This window comes from Chionomys nivalis, chromosome 1, assembly GCF_950005125.1.
Source record: "Chionomys nivalis chromosome 1, mChiNiv1.1, whole genome shotgun sequence".
Taxonomy (NCBI): Eukaryota; Metazoa; Chordata; class Mammalia; order Rodentia; family Cricetidae; genus Chionomys; species Chionomys nivalis.
This window is the reverse complement of record NC_080086.1, coordinates 33,901,068-33,923,114: the sequence shown is the minus strand read 5'-3', so window position 1 is coordinate 33,923,114 and position 22,047 is coordinate 33,901,068. Positions and strand designations below refer to the sequence as shown.

Below are 22,047 nucleotides of genomic sequence, written 5' to 3'. Positions count from 1 at the left end.
GGGAGACCGCTTAAGGAGACGTAGATGGTGCAATTCAATGTAAAAAGACATTTCGGTTCATAAAACATGATAAAGGAAGAATTCAACAAGGAAACAGAAAAAGATTATAATCAGTGTGTGATCTCATCTGTCTCTTAAAGGACAAAGTTTGTTGTTTCTACAATAAATTATTTGAAGATCGTCTTTGTGCCAGGAAGCACTCTTTACTTTTTATGAACAATGTAATACAAATGTTTAACAGAATTCCAAGGAAATGCAAAAGAGCCATGGATGGAAAAACTAGAAAAACTTGAAAGTCAGATAAAGGAAATTTAATAAACTTCCCATTTCTCACACGTAGAATAGACATTGCGAGGTGTTTATGGATTATTTCAGATTAGGCCATCTTATTTTTATTATATTAAAATATTTTATTTATTTTTTATTTTATTTATTTATTTATTTATTTTTGATTTTTTGAGACAGGGTTTTTCCGTAGCTTTTTGGTTCCTGTCCTGGAACTAGCTCTTGTAGACCAGGCTGGCCTCGAACTCACAGAGATCTGCCTGCCTCTGCCTCCCCAGTGCTGGGATTAAAGGCATGCGCCACCACCACCCGGTTCATTAAAATTATTTTAAAATTTTTTATATAACATATTTTTATAGTATCTTTCCCTTTCCCCAACTCCTCCTAAATTTTCTGTACCTCCCCACTTACCCAAAATTCATGCTTTAACACACATGCACACACATACACACACACACCCAAGAATATGTAGCAATTTAAAAAGAAGAAAACACACAGTCACCCATTAGACTGATAAAGATGGAAATGTCTCAGGTGGAAGGTGTTGATGATGCAGGGGAATGGCATCTTACAGCAGCAGCAGCTGAGGGTGTAAAGTGACAGAACACTTGCACAGTCACGGAGATCTAGAACACTCAGAAGATGCACACAGTTAACGATTCTACAGGTCTACTTCTAGGTATATATATATTCCACGAGAGCATGGGCCGGCGTCAGACATCACTCGGCTCAGTCCGAAAGCACTAGGAGGTGCCCACGAATCCATCAGCAGGTGGCCAAATGAACATGGTACAGTGGTACCCACGAATGATGCAACCAGAGCTGGGGGTGGAGTGCTTGCTTGCTTAGTATTTGAGAGATCCTGAATTCAATTTCTAGTTCCACAAAAACAAAAATATATGATGAGTTTAACTCTACAGAAATTAAAAGGAAAGGATAGCCATGTGTGTCAATGGCTGGTCTTCAGAATATGATGAATGAAACTGCAAGGCACAGAAGCATTGTTTCAGGGATGTGAGAGCCTCCCCCCGCCCCCGACTACAGTATACTGTGTCACATGCCCAGACAGGGCATCAGAGAGGTCCGGGGTCATGGAGCTCTGACCTGGGCCCTTTCTGTCCTCTTTTCCAGATGGGCTGCTGAGGAATGCCAGCAGCTTTCTGGAACTATTCTCTACTCTTGCTCAGCTTCCATACTGTAATATCAAAAATACTTGAGAAAGGGGAACCTCAGGATTGTGCAGACAGTGCAAAGTTCAGCATTTCCTGACCGGAAATGGGGGTGGTGGTGGGAGGGGACGGGGGCTGAAACAAGCAGCCAAGAGAAAGGAGGAATAAAATGGCAATGAAAGCAGAGGAAGAGACAAAACTCATAAAACCCTTCTGATCCTCTCCGCAAGGTCCAGCTTGTGACGAAGCTGAATGGCTTCCTGAAGGTCAGACTAGTTGCCATCTCTTGGGTGAATGGACAAGAAGTCTAAACTGGGTCTGAACTAAACCACACTAAGATGTTCATGGCTGATAAGCAAGTAAGTTAATCTCATGCTCTTTCTTAATTCACCCCACAAACTAAAGTCTGGTAGGACTTTATAAAGGGCTTTGTCACAGGAGGTTGAAGGAGAGAAGAAAGATGAAAAAGTATAGAAGCGCCAAGCCCGAGGGAGGGAAGACAGACTCGTGGGTTTCATGTACTCTCTCAAGTATAGAAGTACCACAATACATCAAACGGTGCTGAGCAGAAAGGCTTACACACACATTGTATTTTAACACAACTACCACAATCAGGTTACTTTCTCACACCAGGCACTAACGGTACAAAAGTTTTAAACTCTTTAATTGTGAAATAAGGTGTGTAAACACACAACTCTGTCTCTGTTTCTCTCAATCGCTAAACATCTCTCTAACCACTTCCCAGGTCAGTGAGAGTGCCATCAACCCCGACTCTTAGCAACAGTATCCTCAATTTTCTTTTCTTTTTGAAACAGGTCGGACTTGAACTTCTGGGACTAAAGACAATTCTCTCGTGTAGTCTCCCGTGTGAGCTAGGACAATAGGCACACCACCATGTCCAGTCACCTTTGCTAAAGTGATGGTATTGATCCTTCAGTGCCACATGCTTCCCTAAGCAGCACATACAGACCTCATGGCCAGATGGACATGTTTCTGGCATCATGCCTTCATCATGTGATCTTCTGTGTTGGTCTGTTAGTAGTTCACGGATGGACTCTTACCTGCAGGTGTGAGGTGAAATAAACCCTTTCCCTCTCGACTTGCTTTTGGTCATGGCGTTTATTATACAAACAGAAACATCCACTAAATTGCTATGAATATTGGTGTACAGGAATTTGGGGTTGGCACATGGCACAGGTATAATTGCTAACATCCTTGCAGAGCAATGGTGACTGGGCGCTACCATTAGCCACATCCCTAATTCTGGCTGTGTGATTCGTGAAAACACATCTGATTAGAAGTGCTGCTGGGCCACATGATGATACGATTATAGCTCTGAGGGAGCACTGACCTGTCCCCCAGAACACCTGCAGCTGTTTGACCCTGCTGGCGGTATGCTGGGGTTTGATTCCGGCCCCCTCCGTGGCAGCACTTGGTTAGGGTCTGGTTTTTATTCTTGCCAGAGTTCTTTATATATTTTGAATTCAAGCCCCTTACTGGATGCAGTTTGCAGACATTGGTTCATTTCGCCTTTTTACTGTTTTGATGGAGTTCTATGAAGTCTGGAAAATCAAGTTTTGACAAAATCCAGCTCGGCGATTGTCCCTGTGCTGTGAGTGTTCTTGGTGTCAAATCTAAGAGACTTTGCTGAGCACAGCTAGCAAGATTTGCTTCTTCTCGCTACATGTTGTATATATTCTGTTCTTACACTGAAGTCTATCCTACATTTTTAATTAATTAAAAAAATTATATATTTTTAGGGATATAATTCTTACACCATAAAATTTACCCAATGAAAGTCAACAATTCAAGTCTTTATTTTTTAGCATATTCACAGACCTAGAAAACCATCACCATATTAAATTTTAGAACCTTTTTTTATGATTTCTGAAAGGAACCCATGTCATTAGCCATGACTGCTATCACTGGCCCTTCTTTGTTCCTAGGCAACATCTATAGCTTGGATAAATGTCCCCCGAAGGCGAGTGAATTAGAGGCTTGAACTCCTGCTAATGGTGTTCCTTTATAAAAGGTCCCAGAGGGTGAAAATGGCACACCCTTGAGGGGACTTTGGACCCTGGGCCCTTTTGTCTGCCTCCAGCTGCCCTGAGGTAGGCAGCCTTGCTCTCTACCACACTGACTTTGTCATAACGCACTTCTTCCACACAGGGCAACACCATAGGTCCTCCTGGCTGTGGACCGAAACTTCCAGAACTGTGATCCAAAATAAGCACTTCCCATTTTAAGTTATTTTACCTCAGATAGTTTTTAATGAGGAAAAGCTAGCTAGGATGGCCAATGCTGATGGCGTACTTGATGGGACTTACACTCACTCAGGTGGTAAACCTCAGGGCACACTCGTGAGGTAGCTGATAGAGCGTCAGTATTTGGTATGGGAAAACCCACCCCAAATGTAGAAAGTATGTTTCAGAGCTGGAGTCCTGGACAACTAAAAAGAAGAAAGAATGTAGAGCACCCTGCTTCAACTCTCTGGACTCAATATGACCAGCTCCTCATGCTCTGCCTCCATGTCTTCCCCCAGACTGTATAAAAATTCAGAACATCTGACAAAAAATCCTAAAGCAAAACTTTCTCCTTCAGTGGCCTTTGTCAAGTGTTTGTCCAGCCAAGAAAGCAGTAGATCATTTGTAAGATTGGTACTGGAAGGGAGGTATCGCCGTGACAAAGCTGACCACTTGGCTCTTTTCCATATGTGTTTATTTTCTCTCTGCCCCCCTCCGTGTGCACACACGTGTGTGTGTGTGTATGTGTGTGTGTGTGTGTATGTGTGCATGCTTGCCAGGACGTGTGTGGAGGCCAGAGGACAATGTTTGGGAGTCTGTTCTCTCTGTTTACAGAAAGTGAATGACATACTAACAGCTGCTACAACACGCATGAGCCTAGAAAACATGCTAAATAAAAGAAGCCACTCACAGAATGTGATTACTTGTATAATTCATTTGGTAAGGAATGCTCAGTTCGGGGTGATCTAAAGCAGCAATGCATTTGTTTAGGCATTAATTGCTTCTTTCTGGCTGTGACAAAATCTTTGACAAAGCAACTTTGTAAGGGAAGGTTTATCGCAGTTCCCAATTTGAAGGTGTAGTCCATCTTGGTGAGGAAAAAATGGGGGGGGGGTTTCTTCACACCTCAGTTCACCCGATCTGAAACCTCCCTCACAGACACACCCAGAGATTTATCTCCTAGGTAACTCTAGATTCTGTTAACTTGACAAGATTAACCATCACAAGCGCCCCCTTGTCAATTTGATACCCAAGCATACCACTTGTAAGCCATAACCTTCCATCCTTGTTCTCCACGGGTTCATGACAATCATACAATGCAAAATAAGTTGAGTTCATCTCTAAACGTCCTCAAAGCTTCCAAGATGATCCAGAAATTCAAAGTCTCCTCCGAGACAAGGAAATCTCTTCCACTGGAGACCTGGATAAGAGCAGCCAGCAGTAGCTGTGGTACAGCCTAGATGCTATCTTGCTAGAAATTTCCTCTGTCAAATATATTAGTCCATTATTATTTAACTACACTTCATGCAAGTTCTCAGTAAAGACCTGCTCTTCTCTGAAAACTCATGAATCATGTTTTCACTCTCCATATTTTTCTCAGCACTCCAGTCTTCTGAAGTCCCACCAGGGTGGTCCATTAAGCTGTGCCTGAAGTATTATAGGGCTTCTCTAGCCCAGGGGTTCAAACTCTTATGTATTCCTCCTTTAGCCATCTCCAAAGGCTTTTAAAGAACTACACAGTGGGAACGACAAGATGGCTCAGCAGGGAAAGGTGCTTACCACCAAGCCTGATGAGCTGAGTTGCATCCCTGGAACCCACATCAAATTATGTAAATATATAACATATTAGCCTTTTACCAATTAATAAACATTAAGTTGTACACATCTTTGGATTACTGGGGTTATTAGTACAACAATCATGCGTAAAGTTTTTGTGTGGATATACTTATTGGGAGTCTTTCTCATCAGTGTGACTTAAACACAGCTTCATGGAAGAAGTTCTGTTTTGTTCAGTTTGAGGGATCTTGTCCATCAGGGTGGGGAGAGTGAGGTATAACAGAGCCATTCACATCATGGTGGCCAGGAAGTGGAGGAAGGGGAATGCCAGGGCCCTCCTTGCCTTTTCCCTTTTCTCCCTTTATTCCATCTAGGACTTTAGGGTTGTAGGATGGAGCAATTCATGTTCAAGGTAGGCCTTTCCCACTTATTTAATTCTCTCTGGAGCTCACAGGCACACTGTTCTAGATGTGTGCCTCTTTCTCCTGTATAATCCCATATCAGGTCAATTGTCAGTGGGCATTAACCATCCTGACACATGCATTTTCCAGACATCTAATGCACCAAGCACCCGTCTTTTCATATGTTTATTGCCCATTTCTATATTTTTCTTGGAGAAATGTCCCTTTATTTGGACTTTGAATTCTTGCCCATTTTTAAATTGTATTATTTGTGTCTCCCATGCTCTTGGGTAGGTAGAATTAACATAGTAAAAATGGCAATCTTACCAAAAGTAACTACAGATTCAATGCAATACCCATCAAAATCCCAGCAAAATTCTTCACAGACCTCGAAAGAACAGTACTCAACTTCATATGGAAAAGCAAAAAACCCAGGATAGCCAAAACAATCCTGTACAATAAAAGAACTTCTGGAGGCATCACAATCCCTGACTTCAAACTCTACTACAGAGCTACAATACTGAGAACAGCCTGGTATTGGCATAAGAATAGACAGGAGGACAAATGGAACCGAATCGAAGACCCAGATATTAATCCACACATCTTTGAACACCTGATTTTTGACAAAGAAGCCTCTGCCTCCCCAGTGGTGTGCGCCATCACTGGCCCTATGAATTTTGTCAAATTCCTTATTGGATGTGTGTGTGTGTGTGTGTGTATGTGTGTGTGTGTGTGTGTGTGTGTGATTTCAGGTGCTTTTCTTCTTTATTGATAGATATTAGACTAATAACATTTTGAATGTTCAAAAGCACTGTACACCTAGGGAAAAGTCTCATCTGTTAATACCCATATGAACTTGACTTACTAATATTTTGCTGAAAATTTATGCAGTTGTATTCTTGAGAGAAATTTGTTTCTTGCTTTCTTTTTTATGATGTCTTTGCCTAGTTTTTGTACAATATTGGTATTATACCATGAGGGAAACATTGCTTTTCACCTATTCAAAAAAATCTTTGTAAGATTTATAGTAATTCTTTAATGTTTGTTAGAACTTACCCATGAAGCTACTTGGGCCTGAGTTTTTATTTATAGAAAACCTGAAAATTATTAGTTCAATTATATTACATGGGGTTGGCTTATTCAGATCATCTATTTCCGTGTGTGTGTGTGTGTGTGTGTGTGTGTGTGTGTGCAGGCATGCACATGCAATAGCATGTGTGTGGAGGGCAGAGGTCAACTTTTGGAGCTGGTCTCACCGTTCACCTTTTGAGATTCATGCTCTCATGTTCTCCTGCTGTGCTAATATTCCAGGCTGGCTGGTATGAGAGCTTCTCGATGCTTCTCTTGTCTCCATACTCCATCTTTCTGTAGCAGCACTAGGGTTACAGATGTAGCCAACAGTCCAGCTTATATGCGTGCTCCATGGGTCAGGCTTGCATGGTGTTTGCCTTTACCCACTGAGCCAGCTCCCTGCCCTGGATCTTCAAGTCCAGTTGACAGTTTTTGCCTTTCTAGAACTTGCATTTCATCTTATGTTGGCGTACAGTTGTACGTAATGTCCTTTTTAGTCATTTTAATTGGTATAAAGTATTAATTCCCTCCCTCATGTTTAATTTGAATAATTTAGACCCTCTTTTTTTCTTGGTCACTTACTCAATGATTTCCAGTGTTGCTGTAGACCATATATCACTTTTATTACTGAAATATTACAGGAAGACATAAATAGTTAAGGTGATCCATATGATAACGGGAAAGGGTCCAGGTGACTCACACTCTGTGGTCCCATTTCCCCCAAGCGCAATATGACTCAAGCTTTTTCCTTGACCCCCTTCACTTTCTCTGCCTGCAGATGGAGCCGAGATGGTGGTCCATCTGCTGTGGTCACGGACCTGATATAGGCAGGACTACGCGTGGCTGCTTAGCCCACGCCATGACTCACCGATACTGTTTTTGCCGTGTTTCCAGTTCTTTACGCCTGTGCTGCTTGAGAACGTGGATTTGGTCGTCTCGGGCCAGCTTTGCTGTGAAGGAAGGACAAGAATGAGAGCAGCTTGAGGAGGAACAACGGTGTCCACATAAAGCCCAGTGGTCAGGTTTTCCTCCAATGCCTTCCACTCAGCCCTCAACATTCTGCTTATGCAGAAATCCCAGGGCCCCCAGTCCAGACCATATGTCCGTGTGTGTCCATGTGTGTGTGTGTGTCCATGTGTGTCCGTGTCTGTGTCAGTGTGTATGTGTGTGTGTGTTTGAGACAAGGTCTCAAGTAACTCAGGCTAGCCTGGAACTTCCTATTTATCCAAGACTGGTCTTAAACTCCTGACCCTTCTACTTCTGCATTTTCAAGCGCTGGGATTATAGGCTTTTTATCATATCAAGCTTTGGTGGGTATTTTTAAAGCAATTCAGAGTAGTTCTATAACACTTATGCTGAGATGGTATGGCAGTGACTTCTATGCTGCCAGAGAAAGCAGCAGGACTCTTGGCTCTTACGCTCCAGAGTCCATTTGTTTGCTTCATAGAGAAATGCAGGACACATGTCCCAACATGCAGGACACTGTTTTGTCTCTTGTGCTATCTACACAGCAGACAGGCTCCGCTCTAAAACAAATGTGGTCGCCTAGGCTGTGGGTGTAGAAGAGATACAAGCAGACACAGAGTTGGGCTCTGTGGTTTAAAGTCATGCGACACAGAGTAAGTTGTCTCGACTGCTGCACACATGAAAATGGCTACTTTTCAGGATCTTAGGGAGATGCTGCCGTGAGAACACCGCAAAGCATTCTGTACAGTGATAGTCCACCTTAAATGCCCAGTAATGAGAGTATGATTATTATGGGTTGTCCCCATACCAGGTCTGAGGTTTTCCTGCCTATCTGCAAGCCTGGGAAGTCACAGCATTTTGTCACTTGGCCTGGCCTGTCATCTCTCATTTCTGGAGCTTTGGCAAGTTGTTAAAGACTCTTAATACAGATGAATTGTAATCAACTGCACACCAATCTAAGGTAAATCCAGCAAACACATAGAGTCCCAAGTAGGAAAATCTGAAAAGGTTATTATAATGTATACCGTTATATAGTAGTACACTATACACTCCAGCTATGTGAAATATTTATATTTATATTTCTGCAAAACACATTAAAATTAATGGAAAAATAAATAAAAACATTAAGGATGAAAGCCCTGTTTTTATTTTATTAGGTTTAGCAACCACAAAATTGTTGTTTCAAGGTGTTGTGATTGTTTCTCAGACGCCTGCTCTCAGTTCTCAGCTCTCTGTTCTCTTACTGAAGATCCCTTCCCTCCAGTTCTCAGAAAGGCCCGAGAGCTCTTGAGGGCTCTGGTATGCCTGACCTTTAGTATGAACTAGTCCCAAAGGGGAAGATCTAGACAATGGAGCAGGCTCAACACCTGAGGCTGAGATGAGTCAAAATGGTGACAATATCTGTTGTCACTGACTATGCTAGGCGTTACTGTAAACATTTGATATTCTTTGACTCGTCCTTGGCTACCTCAGCAGCTCCATTTCCTTACCTGCTTTGGTATGAATAGACTTCCATGTACTTAACACATCAAGTTGACCCAAGAGAATGGCTCAATCTCCCCATCTATGAGACTCCAGCTAACAATTGATGGAACTTCCCAGGATATGGGATGACAAATTCAGCTGCTTCTAAACTGAGTATAGAAGAACTCAAGATCAGCTCCCCAGGGGCTGGCAGGGACCCTGGAATGGACCATTTCCCCACACATATGCTATGAATCCTGGGACCACAGTGACAGTCCTATTGTTTTTGTGATTACCAAGGTGAAGGGTAGTTTTATGATTACACTGGATGTAGGCCATTGTGGGAAATGGGGTCACTCATGGAGTGGGTCCTCCTCTTGTTACATTGTTCAAAGTATTGGATGTTGTGCCATGTGGACAAATTATGGCCACAAATAGTTTGTAATTCTTTAAATTGAGATGTTTCGGTGTCCTTGCCCTTCAAGGATAGATGATAAAATTACACAATACTGGTTCTGAGCACAGGTCTGAAGTCTGCCAGCTTCTGTTCTCTCTCTCTTTGAATTCTTGCTCTTAGATGTCAACCACCATGGAAGACATACAGCCAACCTGAGACTCCTTAATGAGTGGAGTGTTGTGTAGAGATGAAGGTCAAGGAACCCTGAGTCATGTGAGAGAAGACCCATCTTTGAGGTGACTCCTCCAGCCCAAGTTAATGACACAGGGGACACAGACGAACCATCCAGTAGAGCCTTTCCAAGGTTCCAGACCTATATGATCATTAGCTAAACTAAATTACTGTCTAAAGCAAAGATGGTTAGTGGCTAATGGAACTTGCCATTCAGATTATTTATGTCCCTGAAGATCCCCTCCATCGCATCTTAAAGGTGACAAGAATGGCTTCCTTCAGTGGGCTTCCCATGAGACTCAGCTCTAATCCAGGAGGTCCTGGGAGAGTGTGTGTATGCTGAGGGTGGACTGGGTGTTTGCTCTCCGCTCTGCTCTTCAATGCCTCCCAGGTTGTCCACTTCTCTTCCGAGGTTGTAGCCCCTCATGAGGGCTGTCTTTAAAATACTTCCCTTCTGCCTTGCTCCTACATTCTTCCTCTCCTTCAGCTCATCAGGGTTTGTCATGGCGCTGTCCCTACACACAGAAGTGACTCTTGCAGAGGAGACAACGTTTCCTAAAGTCTCTCTCAGCCCTTCCTTGAATCATTCTCATCTGCTTCTTGCACCATCTTGCACATTGCTATGAAAAGTTGCAGAATCTGTAGGTGAAAGACCTCACTGAGAGCTTGGGTGGGGCAGACAGAAGATTCTAATGCCTTCCAAACACTGCATTCAGGAAACCATCCTGTCCGCAGCCTTCCTTGTTGTAGACACAGGAAGTTGTAGACTTGAATGGTGAGCGAGTCTCTCTCTCTCTCTCTCTCTCTCTCTCTCTCTCTCTCTCTCTCTCTCTGTGTTTCTTTCTGATGTTGGGGGAGGGGTGGTATAAATCCTTCTAAACCCAAGTATCCAGCCCAGAAATATTCTCAGAATTTGGTTGAAGTTCCACATCAAGGATAATGGGATGTGACCCTGATGGTCAAAGGACACCAGATAAAAAAAGAACTTTTTTTTCTTTTTGTCTCAGTTTTTTATCAAAAAGGGTGGTGGTTTAATTATCAACCTCATCTTGTCTCCATTTCCAAACTGTGAAGAACGAAGCGCAGCAGGGGTCTGTGTCCCTGAGAAGTGCTCATTGCTGCCTTGGGAAGCAGCAGCCAACCCCCTCAATGCAGTGGCAGTTGGCATGCAGTGGCAGTTGGCAGGCATGGGCTTATCCTTCCAGTTGGAGACTGAAAGCAAACCCTAGGGCCATGGCTGGAAGGCGTAAGTTTGCCAAGGCTTGAGTTTGACCCGTGTGTATGAGCAGCTAGTATGCAAGGGTGTCAGTCGGGGCAGGCATTGCTGACCTCTGACATCTGCTTCCTTTCTGACCCTCTGCATCTGCCAGCTGGGGGCCCCAGAAAAGGAATGGCCTCGTACAGAGTGCCAAACTGGGCCCTCCATATCTGGGATCTTGGGAAGCTAAAATAGCAGAACTGAAAGTTCAAGGCCAGTCTGAGCAATGTAGTAAGACGGAGGCTTTGTTTCAAAGCAAGCAGATAAAAACCAGGCGATGGTGAACTCCAGCTTGCCTCTGGCCCTTGGAACTGGCATTCCAGTTGGCAGTCTTAGCCTAACCCTCTTATCTCCAGGCCTTCAGGAGGTGTCCCATGGCTCTGAACATCCACCCCGCAATCTTACAGCAGACAGCAAGAGAATTTGGATTATGAGGCCATGCCCTAGCCCGCAGAGCTCCCCAGCTGCGGGACTACTCTCACAGTCTGTTAAGAGGCAAAGGAAGAAGTCGTCAGCTCCATATTTTCCCAGGACAGCGTGCAGAGGGAGGCCACAGCTGGTGTGTATCCTTGGGCTATTAACTCCACTCTAGAGCTTGTTAGTGCCCAGGAAGATCATACCTCCTCTAAGAGATGGGATTCGGAGGTGTGCTCCCACCCAAGAAGGCATTTTCACACCCAGAAATACGGCTCTCTGGGAAGGGGAGACTTTCTAATTTCCAGGAAGCCTAGGAATGGCACTCAGGGGTTGGAACATCTTACCACGTCCATCCCTCAGGACAATCTCGCCCTCGCCTGTGATCCAGCGGTAGCAGGGGAACTCGATGTAGTCCCCGTGGGGTGTCTTCAGTGTGATGTACTTCAGGTACCAGTCGTCGTGCAGCCAGTACTTGCGCTTCTCAATTTTGACTAGCTGGATCTCACCAAGCTCCTCATCCACAGTGATGTCGTACGAGTCCACCTGGGCAGGGCAACAGGAGAATCAACGCTGCCCCCTGGGCCTGAGTGCTGAAGCCACTGAGAACATTCCTCCCTAAATGTGTGGCTCTCTCGTACCAAATATTATCAGAATTAGACTATATAAACATGACGCTAGCCTTTGCCTTCTCATGAAGGTCTTCCTCGGAAGGAAAGCAGAAATCTGTACCATTAGACGTGTTTAGCTAGCTTGAATGTTCATAGCCACTCTGCCGGTCCTCCATACCCCAGCCCTCTTTCTTTATCTCGTGCCTCTCATATATTTTAGCACATGAACGATGGACTCTCCCTGCTTTTGTGAGTCTTCATTTAATCTTAAGTAACACATGATATATATTGCTGCCTTAAGCAAATTTGTGTCCTTTTCTCCTATTATTTTTGGCTTATGCCAATTTAATTCTCAGACTTGCCTAATCTGAAGTGGTTTTGCTTTGTGCACAGTTAATTTTCATAGCTGACAGTAATCACATGTTTATAGAGTACAGCATGACACTTCAATACAAGTCTAGAAGGAACGTCGACAAACCAGGGCAATTAACATTTCTGTTACCTCAAACACTTACTCATCTGAGAAACATTAAAAATTTTCTTTTCTCCCAACACTCGGGAGGCAGAGAGGCAGGTGGGTCTCTGTGAGTTCAAGGCCAACCTGGTCTACAGACTGAGCTCCAGGTCAGCCAGGGCTGGGATTAAAGCTGTGCACTACCACTGTCCGGTTTAGCCAAGATTCTTAAAGAATCTCTTCATTGAGGTACTTCACCCCCTGCGAGAAGCTGACTTTACACAGCGAGCTCTAGTGACCCTGGGGATGTCTTCAGCCTATGTGTAACTCAAGCTGTAGGAGGCAAAGGTGCTCAAGCCCCGGACAATTCCTGCAAAGCCAGACTTGGTGATGGCCCTCTTTAATTGCCCCTATGTTCTGAAGGATGCAGGCTGGCCCTCCCATGGAACAATCCTTTATAACGTACAAGGGCCTGCAGACAATAATTCCAGCTCCCACAGCACTCTTGAGAGCTAGGGGAACTATGACATATTTCAGAGAGAAGACACTCAGGTCCAGTAAGTTTCACGTCAGCTATTAATAATACACAGATCTGGAATCCCATTTCATGCCTTCCTGTTCCAGCCACTTCATCTCTCTCTAGGTCTCAGGGCACCTGAAGTGAATAAAGTAGATCTCATGGATTCAAGTCTTCCTGGGACAGATGACATTCACAGCCTCAGATACTGGGAACAATTAGCATTTCCATGCATCCACGGCACTTGTAGTAAGTGGAGACCACCCTGCTGCTACCCCAGACTATGGACAGTGCTTCTACCTGGGCCTTAGTGACTGAGCTGTTGGATGCCCAGGGTTTGTCTGCCTCATGCCTCCAGGGCATGGGTGGGCATGGTGTCAGTACCCATGGCCTCTGGGTGGCTGGCATCTTTGTAGATTAATGGCAGGCAAGGGAAAAGTGTTCCAATGACTGCCAGGTTTGGAAGCCTGGACTTTCAAGGCAAAAGTCCTGATTTTCCCTTGGCAGAAGAACACAGAGTTCTACATGCATGTGCTAATCACAGTCCATTGACCCCTGTTTCTGTTCCTCTTCCCCCCAGTACCAGGAATACTGGAAGACGTCCTACAAGGAGTGAGAAGTTAGGTGTTTTCACAAACCTCTCAGCTTTGGGTACACTGGGCAGTTTTTATATGGTGGCTATGGCCAAGTCCAGATGTTCAAGTCCCCTCAAACAGGAACAGTTTCTGAGTGTGAAAGAGCCAGGCTTCTTTACTGGGATGACACATCTCAGGCCCTTTCAGAGAAGCCTGCCTAGCACCAGAGTGTCTCTTCTGTGGGACAGAGGCACATCCTGTCTGGATGTCCCCAGGAAAGATGACTTTTGCTCTACAGACAGCAAGGGTCACTATCATGACCACACAGAGAATAATGACCCAGGACCAGAAGAACTTCACACAGGGGCACTGTCTACATTACAAGGTGAGATAAAGTCAGAAAGCCTCATGAGGCGTCTAAGGAGCTAAGGAAGAGATGTGGCTTCCACAGACGGTAGAAGAAGGGAAATCTCTACACTGAGATCTTCAGTGGGTCAGAACTGAGGGGTTGACTCACATTTCCTGGGGACTTGGGGCAACATTTAGAGGAACAAAATGGATAGGATGGTTTGAGACTGGACACAATCGAAGTGTATCCTCATGCTAAGTCCTACCCTTGTATGTGTGTGCAGGACCCACAACCCTCGTATGGACTAAGGTGGAGACTACAAATCCATTTGAGGAGCTGGGGGAGGCCAGTGATAGGGAACAACGTCAGTGGCCTAGGTGACCTGGTGCTTGGGGCTTGGGTTCATAGTGTAGGAGCAAACTGACTGGCCATATGACTTCATCAAGTTTCTTTATTTCCTTCTCCTTCTCCTTGTCCCCTCCTCCTCTTCTTTCCCCTCTTTAATCTTCTCCTTCCCCTCTTCTTCATTTTCATATTACTCCTCTTCCTTCTCCTTCTCTGCTCCCTCCTTGTCTTCATCTTCTACCCCATTCTTCCTTTCTCCCCGCTTTGCTTGCTTCTCCCTCTCTTTCCTCCTCTCCCTCTTCATCCCCATTCTTTACCCCCTTTGCCCTTTCTGCCTACCCTCCTCTTCCTCTTCTTCTTGTTCTACTCTTCTTCTCTCCCATTTTTGTGGAGGTCAGTAGATAACCTTGGATGTCATTCCTCAGGCATTGCCACCTCCACCCCAAGTCAGTGTTCCTTACTGGACTAGAATCGACAAAGTAGGCTAGGGTGGCTAGCCAGAAAACCCCAGAGATCCAACTATCTCCTTATACCCAGAGCTAGGATGACAATGTGGCCTCAGGTCTGGCTTTTAAAAAAAAATATGGGGTCTATGCATCAAACTTAGACCCTTTCTCTTGCAAGGTGAACATTTTATGGTTCAAATATCTCCCCAGCTATGTTTCTTCCTCTTTCAAGAAGAGATAGCAACTAGCTTGCAAGATCATTGAGAAATCAGAATGGCAAGATGCTTAAGTAGCTTACTTTTTCCAAGGGCACAGTCCACTGCCTGTATATGTCGGAACTATGTGGCCTCTGTTCTCAGACTCCAGGAGAGCTCGTAAGGCAAGGCGCTCTGCAGTATCTGCCAGCAGCTGGAGCCAAACTTTGTACTGCAATTCACCCACAGCTCCATGTGCCCGTGGAGTAAGAGGAAGAAACTGGGCTCAAAACAGAGGGGAGTGGGGAGCCCCTGTAAGGATGAGGGACAATGGGAAGGACTGGTAGTGCATGCAGAGGAGAGGGAAGTGGTCAGGACTAAAGGGCGGCCACCAAGAAAGCCTGGACCCAGCCCCAGGACAGCTGCTTCAGGGGAAGTGGTTTTCCTGCGGTGTGGAGAGGCTGTAGAGGAGAGACTTGAAGGAATGACATCAGGAATGTTGAGGTGAACCAAGAGAGGGCACCCATTCTAAAGCAATAAGAAAGATCTGAGGGGAAAGCTATGCACTTGGAGGCCACCTGGACAGCTGCACGTGCTGACCCATAAGAAAGATACTCCATGGGGGAGGGGAAGCTGACCCTTCAGCACGCCCATAGAATAGTCACAGACAATGGGACCTCATAGGTCCCCAACTCCACTTGGCTAAGGGCTCAGAGTTGCCCTGGGATGAGATCACTGGTCCGTCTTGTAGAGGCTTAATCTGCTCTCTGATAGGATCTCCCCTAGGAGATGGAGGTCAGGCCTGAAGTCTGGCTTATCTCTGGTCAGCCCAGAGACTTTGCTGCCTGGCTTCAGATCTGGATGTGACAGGAGATAAACAGGGGTTGAGGGCTCAGCTAGAGTCCAGGAACTCTTAGAGATAAACTATGTTATCTGTGAGTCTAGGACTACAGAGTGTTGCTACCATAAGGCCACGAAAAGCAGAGAAAGGCCTCCCGCCCGGAAGATCCATGGTAGCATGTGCTGTCCCATAAAAGAAAGCCCGGGAGGGTAAGTGCAGCCACCAAATGTGCTGATTTTTTTTTTGTAAACTCTGCTGTATATTTGGTTTTTAAAGTTTCCAAATAGAGTCATACATCAATGACAAGGATATATTTTGGGAAATGTATTTTGGGGCAATTCTGTTATGGTATATATTTACACAAACATCTATTGCTCCTAAGTAATGTATCTACAGAATTTTATTAAACTAAAAGCAGTACAATAGTTTGTAATATAATCACAAGTGTTTATCTGTTTAAAGATAGTGAATATTCCAGGCAACAGGAAATTTCAGCTCTGTTATAATCTTACAATGACATCATCATATATGTGACCTGTTGTTGACATAAACATCATTACGCAGTACATGACTATCTTAGCAAAGCTTCTGTTTGTGCTTTCTATCAGCATTTTATAAACAATTGTTCATTCATTTATTATTCCATCCCTGCCAGAGCACAACTTTGCATATTATTCCTCGGGCACTGCCTGCCCTCATTTATGCGTAACCCTTCTGAGGATGGCAGGGAGAGAAGATGGATTTTTCCTGAAGTGAAGACATGACCCAGCTGGTCTGTCTATCTTGGATGAGGTCCAACGAGAGACAGCGGGGAGGAGGAAGAGGTTGTGGAACAGAGAAAGAGGGAGGTTGGAGGGAGAAAGAGAGACTAGGGGAAAGGGAAGGAGAGGCAAAAAGGAAGAGACGCGAAGACCAAAAGTTGCAGAGAATGAGAGATGGGGCAGTAGATAAGAGGACATGGAGACAGAAGTCTCATTCAGAAATGAGACTGAACTGTGGGGGCTGAGAGAGTACAGAAGAGGGCAGTAAAAAGGAGAGTTAGAGAGTGAGTGGGGTTGGGGGGTAAAGGAGGGAGGAAGAGGAGGATGAAGGGCAGAATGTAGGGGAGATGGGCAGCAAGGATGACTGGTGCATGAAGGTTAATGAAGAAAGAAATGTTGCTCTCCAGTGCTGTTCTTCCTCACAAAGAGGCACTAAGAAATTAGTCTCCATAAATATAAGACTATTTGTTACGTATATTTAAGAAGCATATTATCTGTAAGATGAATTTACATGTACGGAATATATTCAAGAACCACACACTCGTCAGCCCATCAGCCTTAGCTTTTTCCAAGTTTACACTGATCAGGTAAAGCAGTCCACTAAGAGTTGTTAAAGCTGTTCTATGGAGGACCAGCTTAAGGGACAAGACCATTACTCAACAGACAACAGGAAATGTCCAACATTCAGGCGACCCCATCTGCAAAGGACTCAGTTCCTGACCTGAATCCCTATGCAGAACTCTTCTGGGAACAATGGGGGCTGGGCAGCAGTACAGCTTATTAAAACAAATGAGTACTGTCCATTATTCAAGTGCACACTAGGAAGGGGTGCAGGAAGTGGTCCTCGGACCTTTATGGTTACCATTTTCCATGTTATGCATGGCGACACTGTGACATTGTTCTAAGTTAAGTGGGATAGCCTTATCTTCTCAGCAAATGTTTCCCTTAAAGTTTCTTTTCTACCTTTACCCAAAAGGGACAGACATCTGGACTTCAAAGATACAGGGCACAGAATGAGGAAGTAGCTCTGGGTACGCAAGAGAAAGTGTGTAGCAACTCTGCATTAGCAGGAACTTTCTCAAAAGCGGCTTCTTTCTTTCTTTCTTTCTTTCTTTCTTTCCTTCTTTCTTTTGCTAAGGCTCTTTTTGCATTCAGCTCTAGGACAGCGGTTTCCTCTCTTGGATGGAAATATGCATGCAAATCTCTCCTGAAATTTGCCTCTGGGGTTCCTGCTGAGGTGTTGGATTGCAATGTCACTAGAATGACTTTTCAGGTTGGGAAACAGAGCAGAAAGAGATAAGTAATGGACAGAACACAGTGCTCACACTTCCAGTCATCTACAATGGCCACACTGCTCTTCTCCTCCTGGGGGAAATGACACGCCATGTGCCCTGTGTTACATACACACCCTGAGCACACTGATAGCTTGTGCTTCAATAGATTTGTGATGGCCCCTGCAGTCCACTTATAAAGAGGAAGTAACCTGTCTTCTCTCTTTTTCCCTAGATACTCCGAGAACCCGCAAAGTAGTGGAAATAAACAAAAGCAATCTGGAGGTTATGTAGGGTGTCAGCCACAGTCCGGAGCCAGCTCCCCGACTGTAGAAACCAAGCATGACATCCCATCCTGAGGTTCCATATCCTGCTTTGCTTGAAGGGAGTCCAATCCTGGCGAATAGCTTGCAATTCGTGGCTATGTACCAGGTCCCAGAATAGGAATCAAGCCTACTTAGAGGTTGGAATCCTGAAAAGGGGCTTCCTTAGTTTAGGCTGAACAGAGCTGACATGAACTTTAACCAAGAAGTATTTAGTGGAAACATGTGAAATTGTCACTTGTGTTTATCACAGACAGTTCTAAGCAATTTCATGTGAGTTGACTCAACAGTAAATGAAATGATAAGAAGGTGGCCTGGTGACATCTAAACTCTTGGTGTATTTGAGGATCTGGGGGTGGTAGAAGGAAAAATAAAAAAGACATCCCTCGAGTGCCTGCAGTGTGCTTGTTAGAGCTACTTACTGGTCAAGTTTTATGTGCACTTCATGGGGCAATGAACACCCAACCTGTCTGTGCTTGGAGCTAGAATGAACACACCTATAGTGTCCAAGATAAATGGCCTCCCCGAGAGCCTGGGTGGGGTTGCAGATGCAAAACCTCTGGCTGCCTTGACTCCTGGGTTTCCTCCAGTGTCTGTACTAGGAAAGAAAGGATAGCTTTCTTCCTTTGTTTTTCTTTCCTCCAGAGAAAAATTAGTACTCAGGGAGGAAGTGTCTTCTTGCATGCAGCTAGTTGACAGGTTTACCAAAAGCTGCTCTGCCTGAGTTTTCTTCCTTGAAATTCTGCCAGGGCGGTGTCAGGGAATGTAGGATGCCTAGGGGTGGGGACAACCCATAGATCCATTCCAAGTCACCAAATAGAATTGGGCTTCCCCATGACTTATGGACAAGATTGGACCTAACCCATTTTCAGCGTGGTAAACTGAAGTCCACAGTAGGGATAAAACAGCGATCAAGCCCAAGTGGAACTCAGCGTTCTGGATCCCTGACTTATGCTGGACCCCTGGAGCGTTGTTTAACGGAGGGGGGGGGCTTCCTGTGCTTTTCAGTATAACAGGACTCTGAGGCACAGGGACCTCAGAACTCCTCTCACAAATTCTGGGTTCCCATTTGTGAAATTTTACGCCTTGTCTCACGGAAGAAGCCAGCTTCATGCAGACCCCCCGACTGGCAGGTCATTGTTTCTTAAGAGGTCCCCACCACCAGGAAGCCGAGGCTGCCTCATTATCAAAGACTCACTTGTCCTGACACACATGAACTCTGGCGCTGCGTCAGGGTTTCAGATGCTCTCACAGTAGGGACTCGGGCACTCGGATTATATAGTTCTCAGACGGCTGCCCGCCCTGCCCTGCCGCCGGCTCTTTGCCGCTAGCACCTCCGCCCGTCCCTCCTCCCCAGCCCAGTTCTTGGTCCCGAGCGCACATCCTCACCGCGCCTCGCTCGAAGTCATTGTAGAAGGCCTTGTCCAGCAGGTGCTTCTCGCTGCAGCCCGCAGAACCAATGAGGCTGAGGTAGATGTAGTCGTCGGTGCCCGCGAACCACTGGCTGCCGGTGGCCACAGTGACCGTGTAGGAGGGCATGACGCTGGGCAGTTAGTGCTGCTGGCGTGGGTGCAGGAGCCCGCGAAGTTCAGCGTGGCAGCCAGCACACCAGTTTCTTGACCCTGTCACCCGCGGCAGCTCCCTGCTACAGTGGTCAGCAGCCGCCCAGCCCAGCATTTGGGTCAGGCCCCGCCCAGAACCCGGCCCTGCCCTCTGGCTCAGGCTCCGCCCCTGACCCTGGCCAGCCCTAGCACCCCACCTTCCACTTTATCCTCCTCTCCTACAGCGCTGGTGGGGCAGTAATCTCGTCTCCTATGGGGGTGGGGAGGAGAGGGAGCTCTTTCCTGTGTCCCATCACCCCATCTCTTCTACCCAGCAGGTGTTCCGGCAAACTAGCTTTCATCCCTTATTTGTTAATGCATGCGTTAGTTAGTCAATCCGTTATCACTTTCATCCTTGTGGTTTCCTGCCTGCCTCAGTGTCCCTCGTTGCCAGCCTAAGGGCTGAGGTGTAGCGCTACCTAGAGTCTTTGTCAGTTTTCAGAGGGGCAAGGCTGCACACAGACCGTGCGATAGTTAACTTAGAGCAAGGATGAGGAGAGGAGAGGCCACCTGTAACTGCTACCAGGGATGGATCTGTACCTCAGAAACGGAGCATTAGCTCCTTTACAGGATGCACAGGGCTTCTCTCTTTGGCCAGATACTGGTGGGGGCCAAACTGGGAAAAATGGTTAGTGGCACTGGGAAAAAGTCCTAGAAAGTAGTGGCCAGGGTGAGAGACTGCTGATGTGCGCCTGTGGGGCTGACTGGCGCTTGGATGGCATACTTGCAGAGGGTGAGCTTGCGGAGGGAAAGGAGTTAGTCTTGTCCAGAGATGCCTTAGGGAGCTGGTTGAGGCTGGGAGTCCCAGGAGAAGAGTGGATGCCCCTTTGGCGATAGTCAAGCTTTCCCTTTTGGGTCAAGGCAAAAAAAGAAACCTTAAGGACAGTAATTGCTGAAAAGGTGGGGAAGACTATCCCACTATGCTTAGAAAATGCATCAGGTTATCCCACAGTGCTTGCAAAAGTGCAGCATGTGACATGAACAACAAGGAAAACATAACCACAAAGACAGCCTGGTCACTTCTAGAAGATGGGTTGTCAACCGCCCCCCCCCTTAACTTACACTTGAATAATGGGCAGCATTAATTTGTTTTTAATAAATCACATTGCCACTCCTTGGCTATTCCTTTCAGTTCTGCCCTTCCTGCCTTTCAATTGAATGGATGGGCCCCCCCAGATAATGCGACAATGTACAGTTAATTACACCTACATAATCCTTCAGCAACACCCTAATCAGGCTTTGATAGAATGACTAGGTGCTGTACGTTGGTCATACCACAGTCTAAGTGAGCTTCTTTCCAAAGGTATTTATCTTCCCATCTCTATAATGCCTTGGCATATTTCCTTCCCTTCTGGATTTCTCCTGTCTTCCTTCTCTACCTCTAGATCTCATGCAAAGCCTTCCCAGATGTGGCTTCTTCCCTGGTTCTGTTTGCCTCTGTTTCTCATTGACTGAGATTCCCACAGACTTTTATTAGGCTTACCTTTCCCGACTTATTGGCACACTGTCCTTTTGTCCCAGCAGGATCTGCTGTCCTCCTTTCTCCCACTGTATTAGGAGGTACCCGGTGGCTGGCACTGTATTAGGAGGTACCCGGTGGCTGGCACTGTATTAGGAGGTACCCGGTGGCTGGCATTGTATTAGGAGGCACCCCGTGGCTGGCATTGTTTTTCATGCATATCCTATTTTGGCACAACGTGAGGTACAAAGAAGCTGCACATAGATCCTAGTAGGGGGAGGTATTGGGAAGCCTGTAACTTGCTAGGCTTTGGTGGTTGGCAAAGCTGAGGTAAGGTAAGGAAGACCAGCCCTTGCCTCCCTTCCCTGGTGGCATGATTCCCCGACTCACGCAGTGGTGTGTCCACGAGAAACGCTGGAGCCCCCATACTCATTATTGCAGCAGGGTGAATCTGCCCCCTCAGCAGGACAAAGCAGACCTGGCCTCTGCTGGTCAAGGAAGTGACTAGAACCCTTTCTGTCTTTGGGATCAACCTACCCCAAGATCCAGTAATACCACTCTTGGGAATATATCCAAGAGATGCCCTATCATATGACAAAAGCATTTGTTCAACTATGTTCATAGCAGCATTGTTTGTAATAGCCAGAACCTGGAAACAACCTAGATGCCCTTCAATGGAAGAACGGATGAAGAAAGTGTGGAATATATACATATTAGAGTACTACTCAGTGGTAAAAAACAATGACATCATGAATTTTGCATGCAAATGGGTGGAAATAGAAAACACTATCCTGAGTGAGGTATCCTAGACCCAAAAAGAGGAACATGGGATGTACTCACTCAT

General features: G+C 45.7%; 1 protein-coding gene across 1 annotated transcript in view; it reads right to left on the bottom strand.

Moving 5' to 3' along the window:
* The window catches only part of Alox5 (arachidonate 5-lipoxygenase), a 39,984-nt gene extending 20,203 nt beyond the window's left edge, over positions 1–19,781 (bottom strand). The window contains exons 1-3 of the mRNA XM_057773176.1: positions 19,533–19,781; positions 11,804–12,002; positions 7,595–7,676 (exon numbers count right to left, since the gene is read on the bottom strand). Of these exons, the coding sequence (XP_057629159.1) occupies positions 7,595–7,676; positions 11,804–12,002; positions 19,533–19,682 (431 nt within the window). The 5' untranslated portion in view covers positions 19,683–19,781. The remainder of the gene's footprint in view (positions 1–7,594; positions 7,677–11,803; positions 12,003–19,532) is intronic.
* Between the last annotated feature and the right edge of the window lie 2,266 nt (positions 19,782–22,047).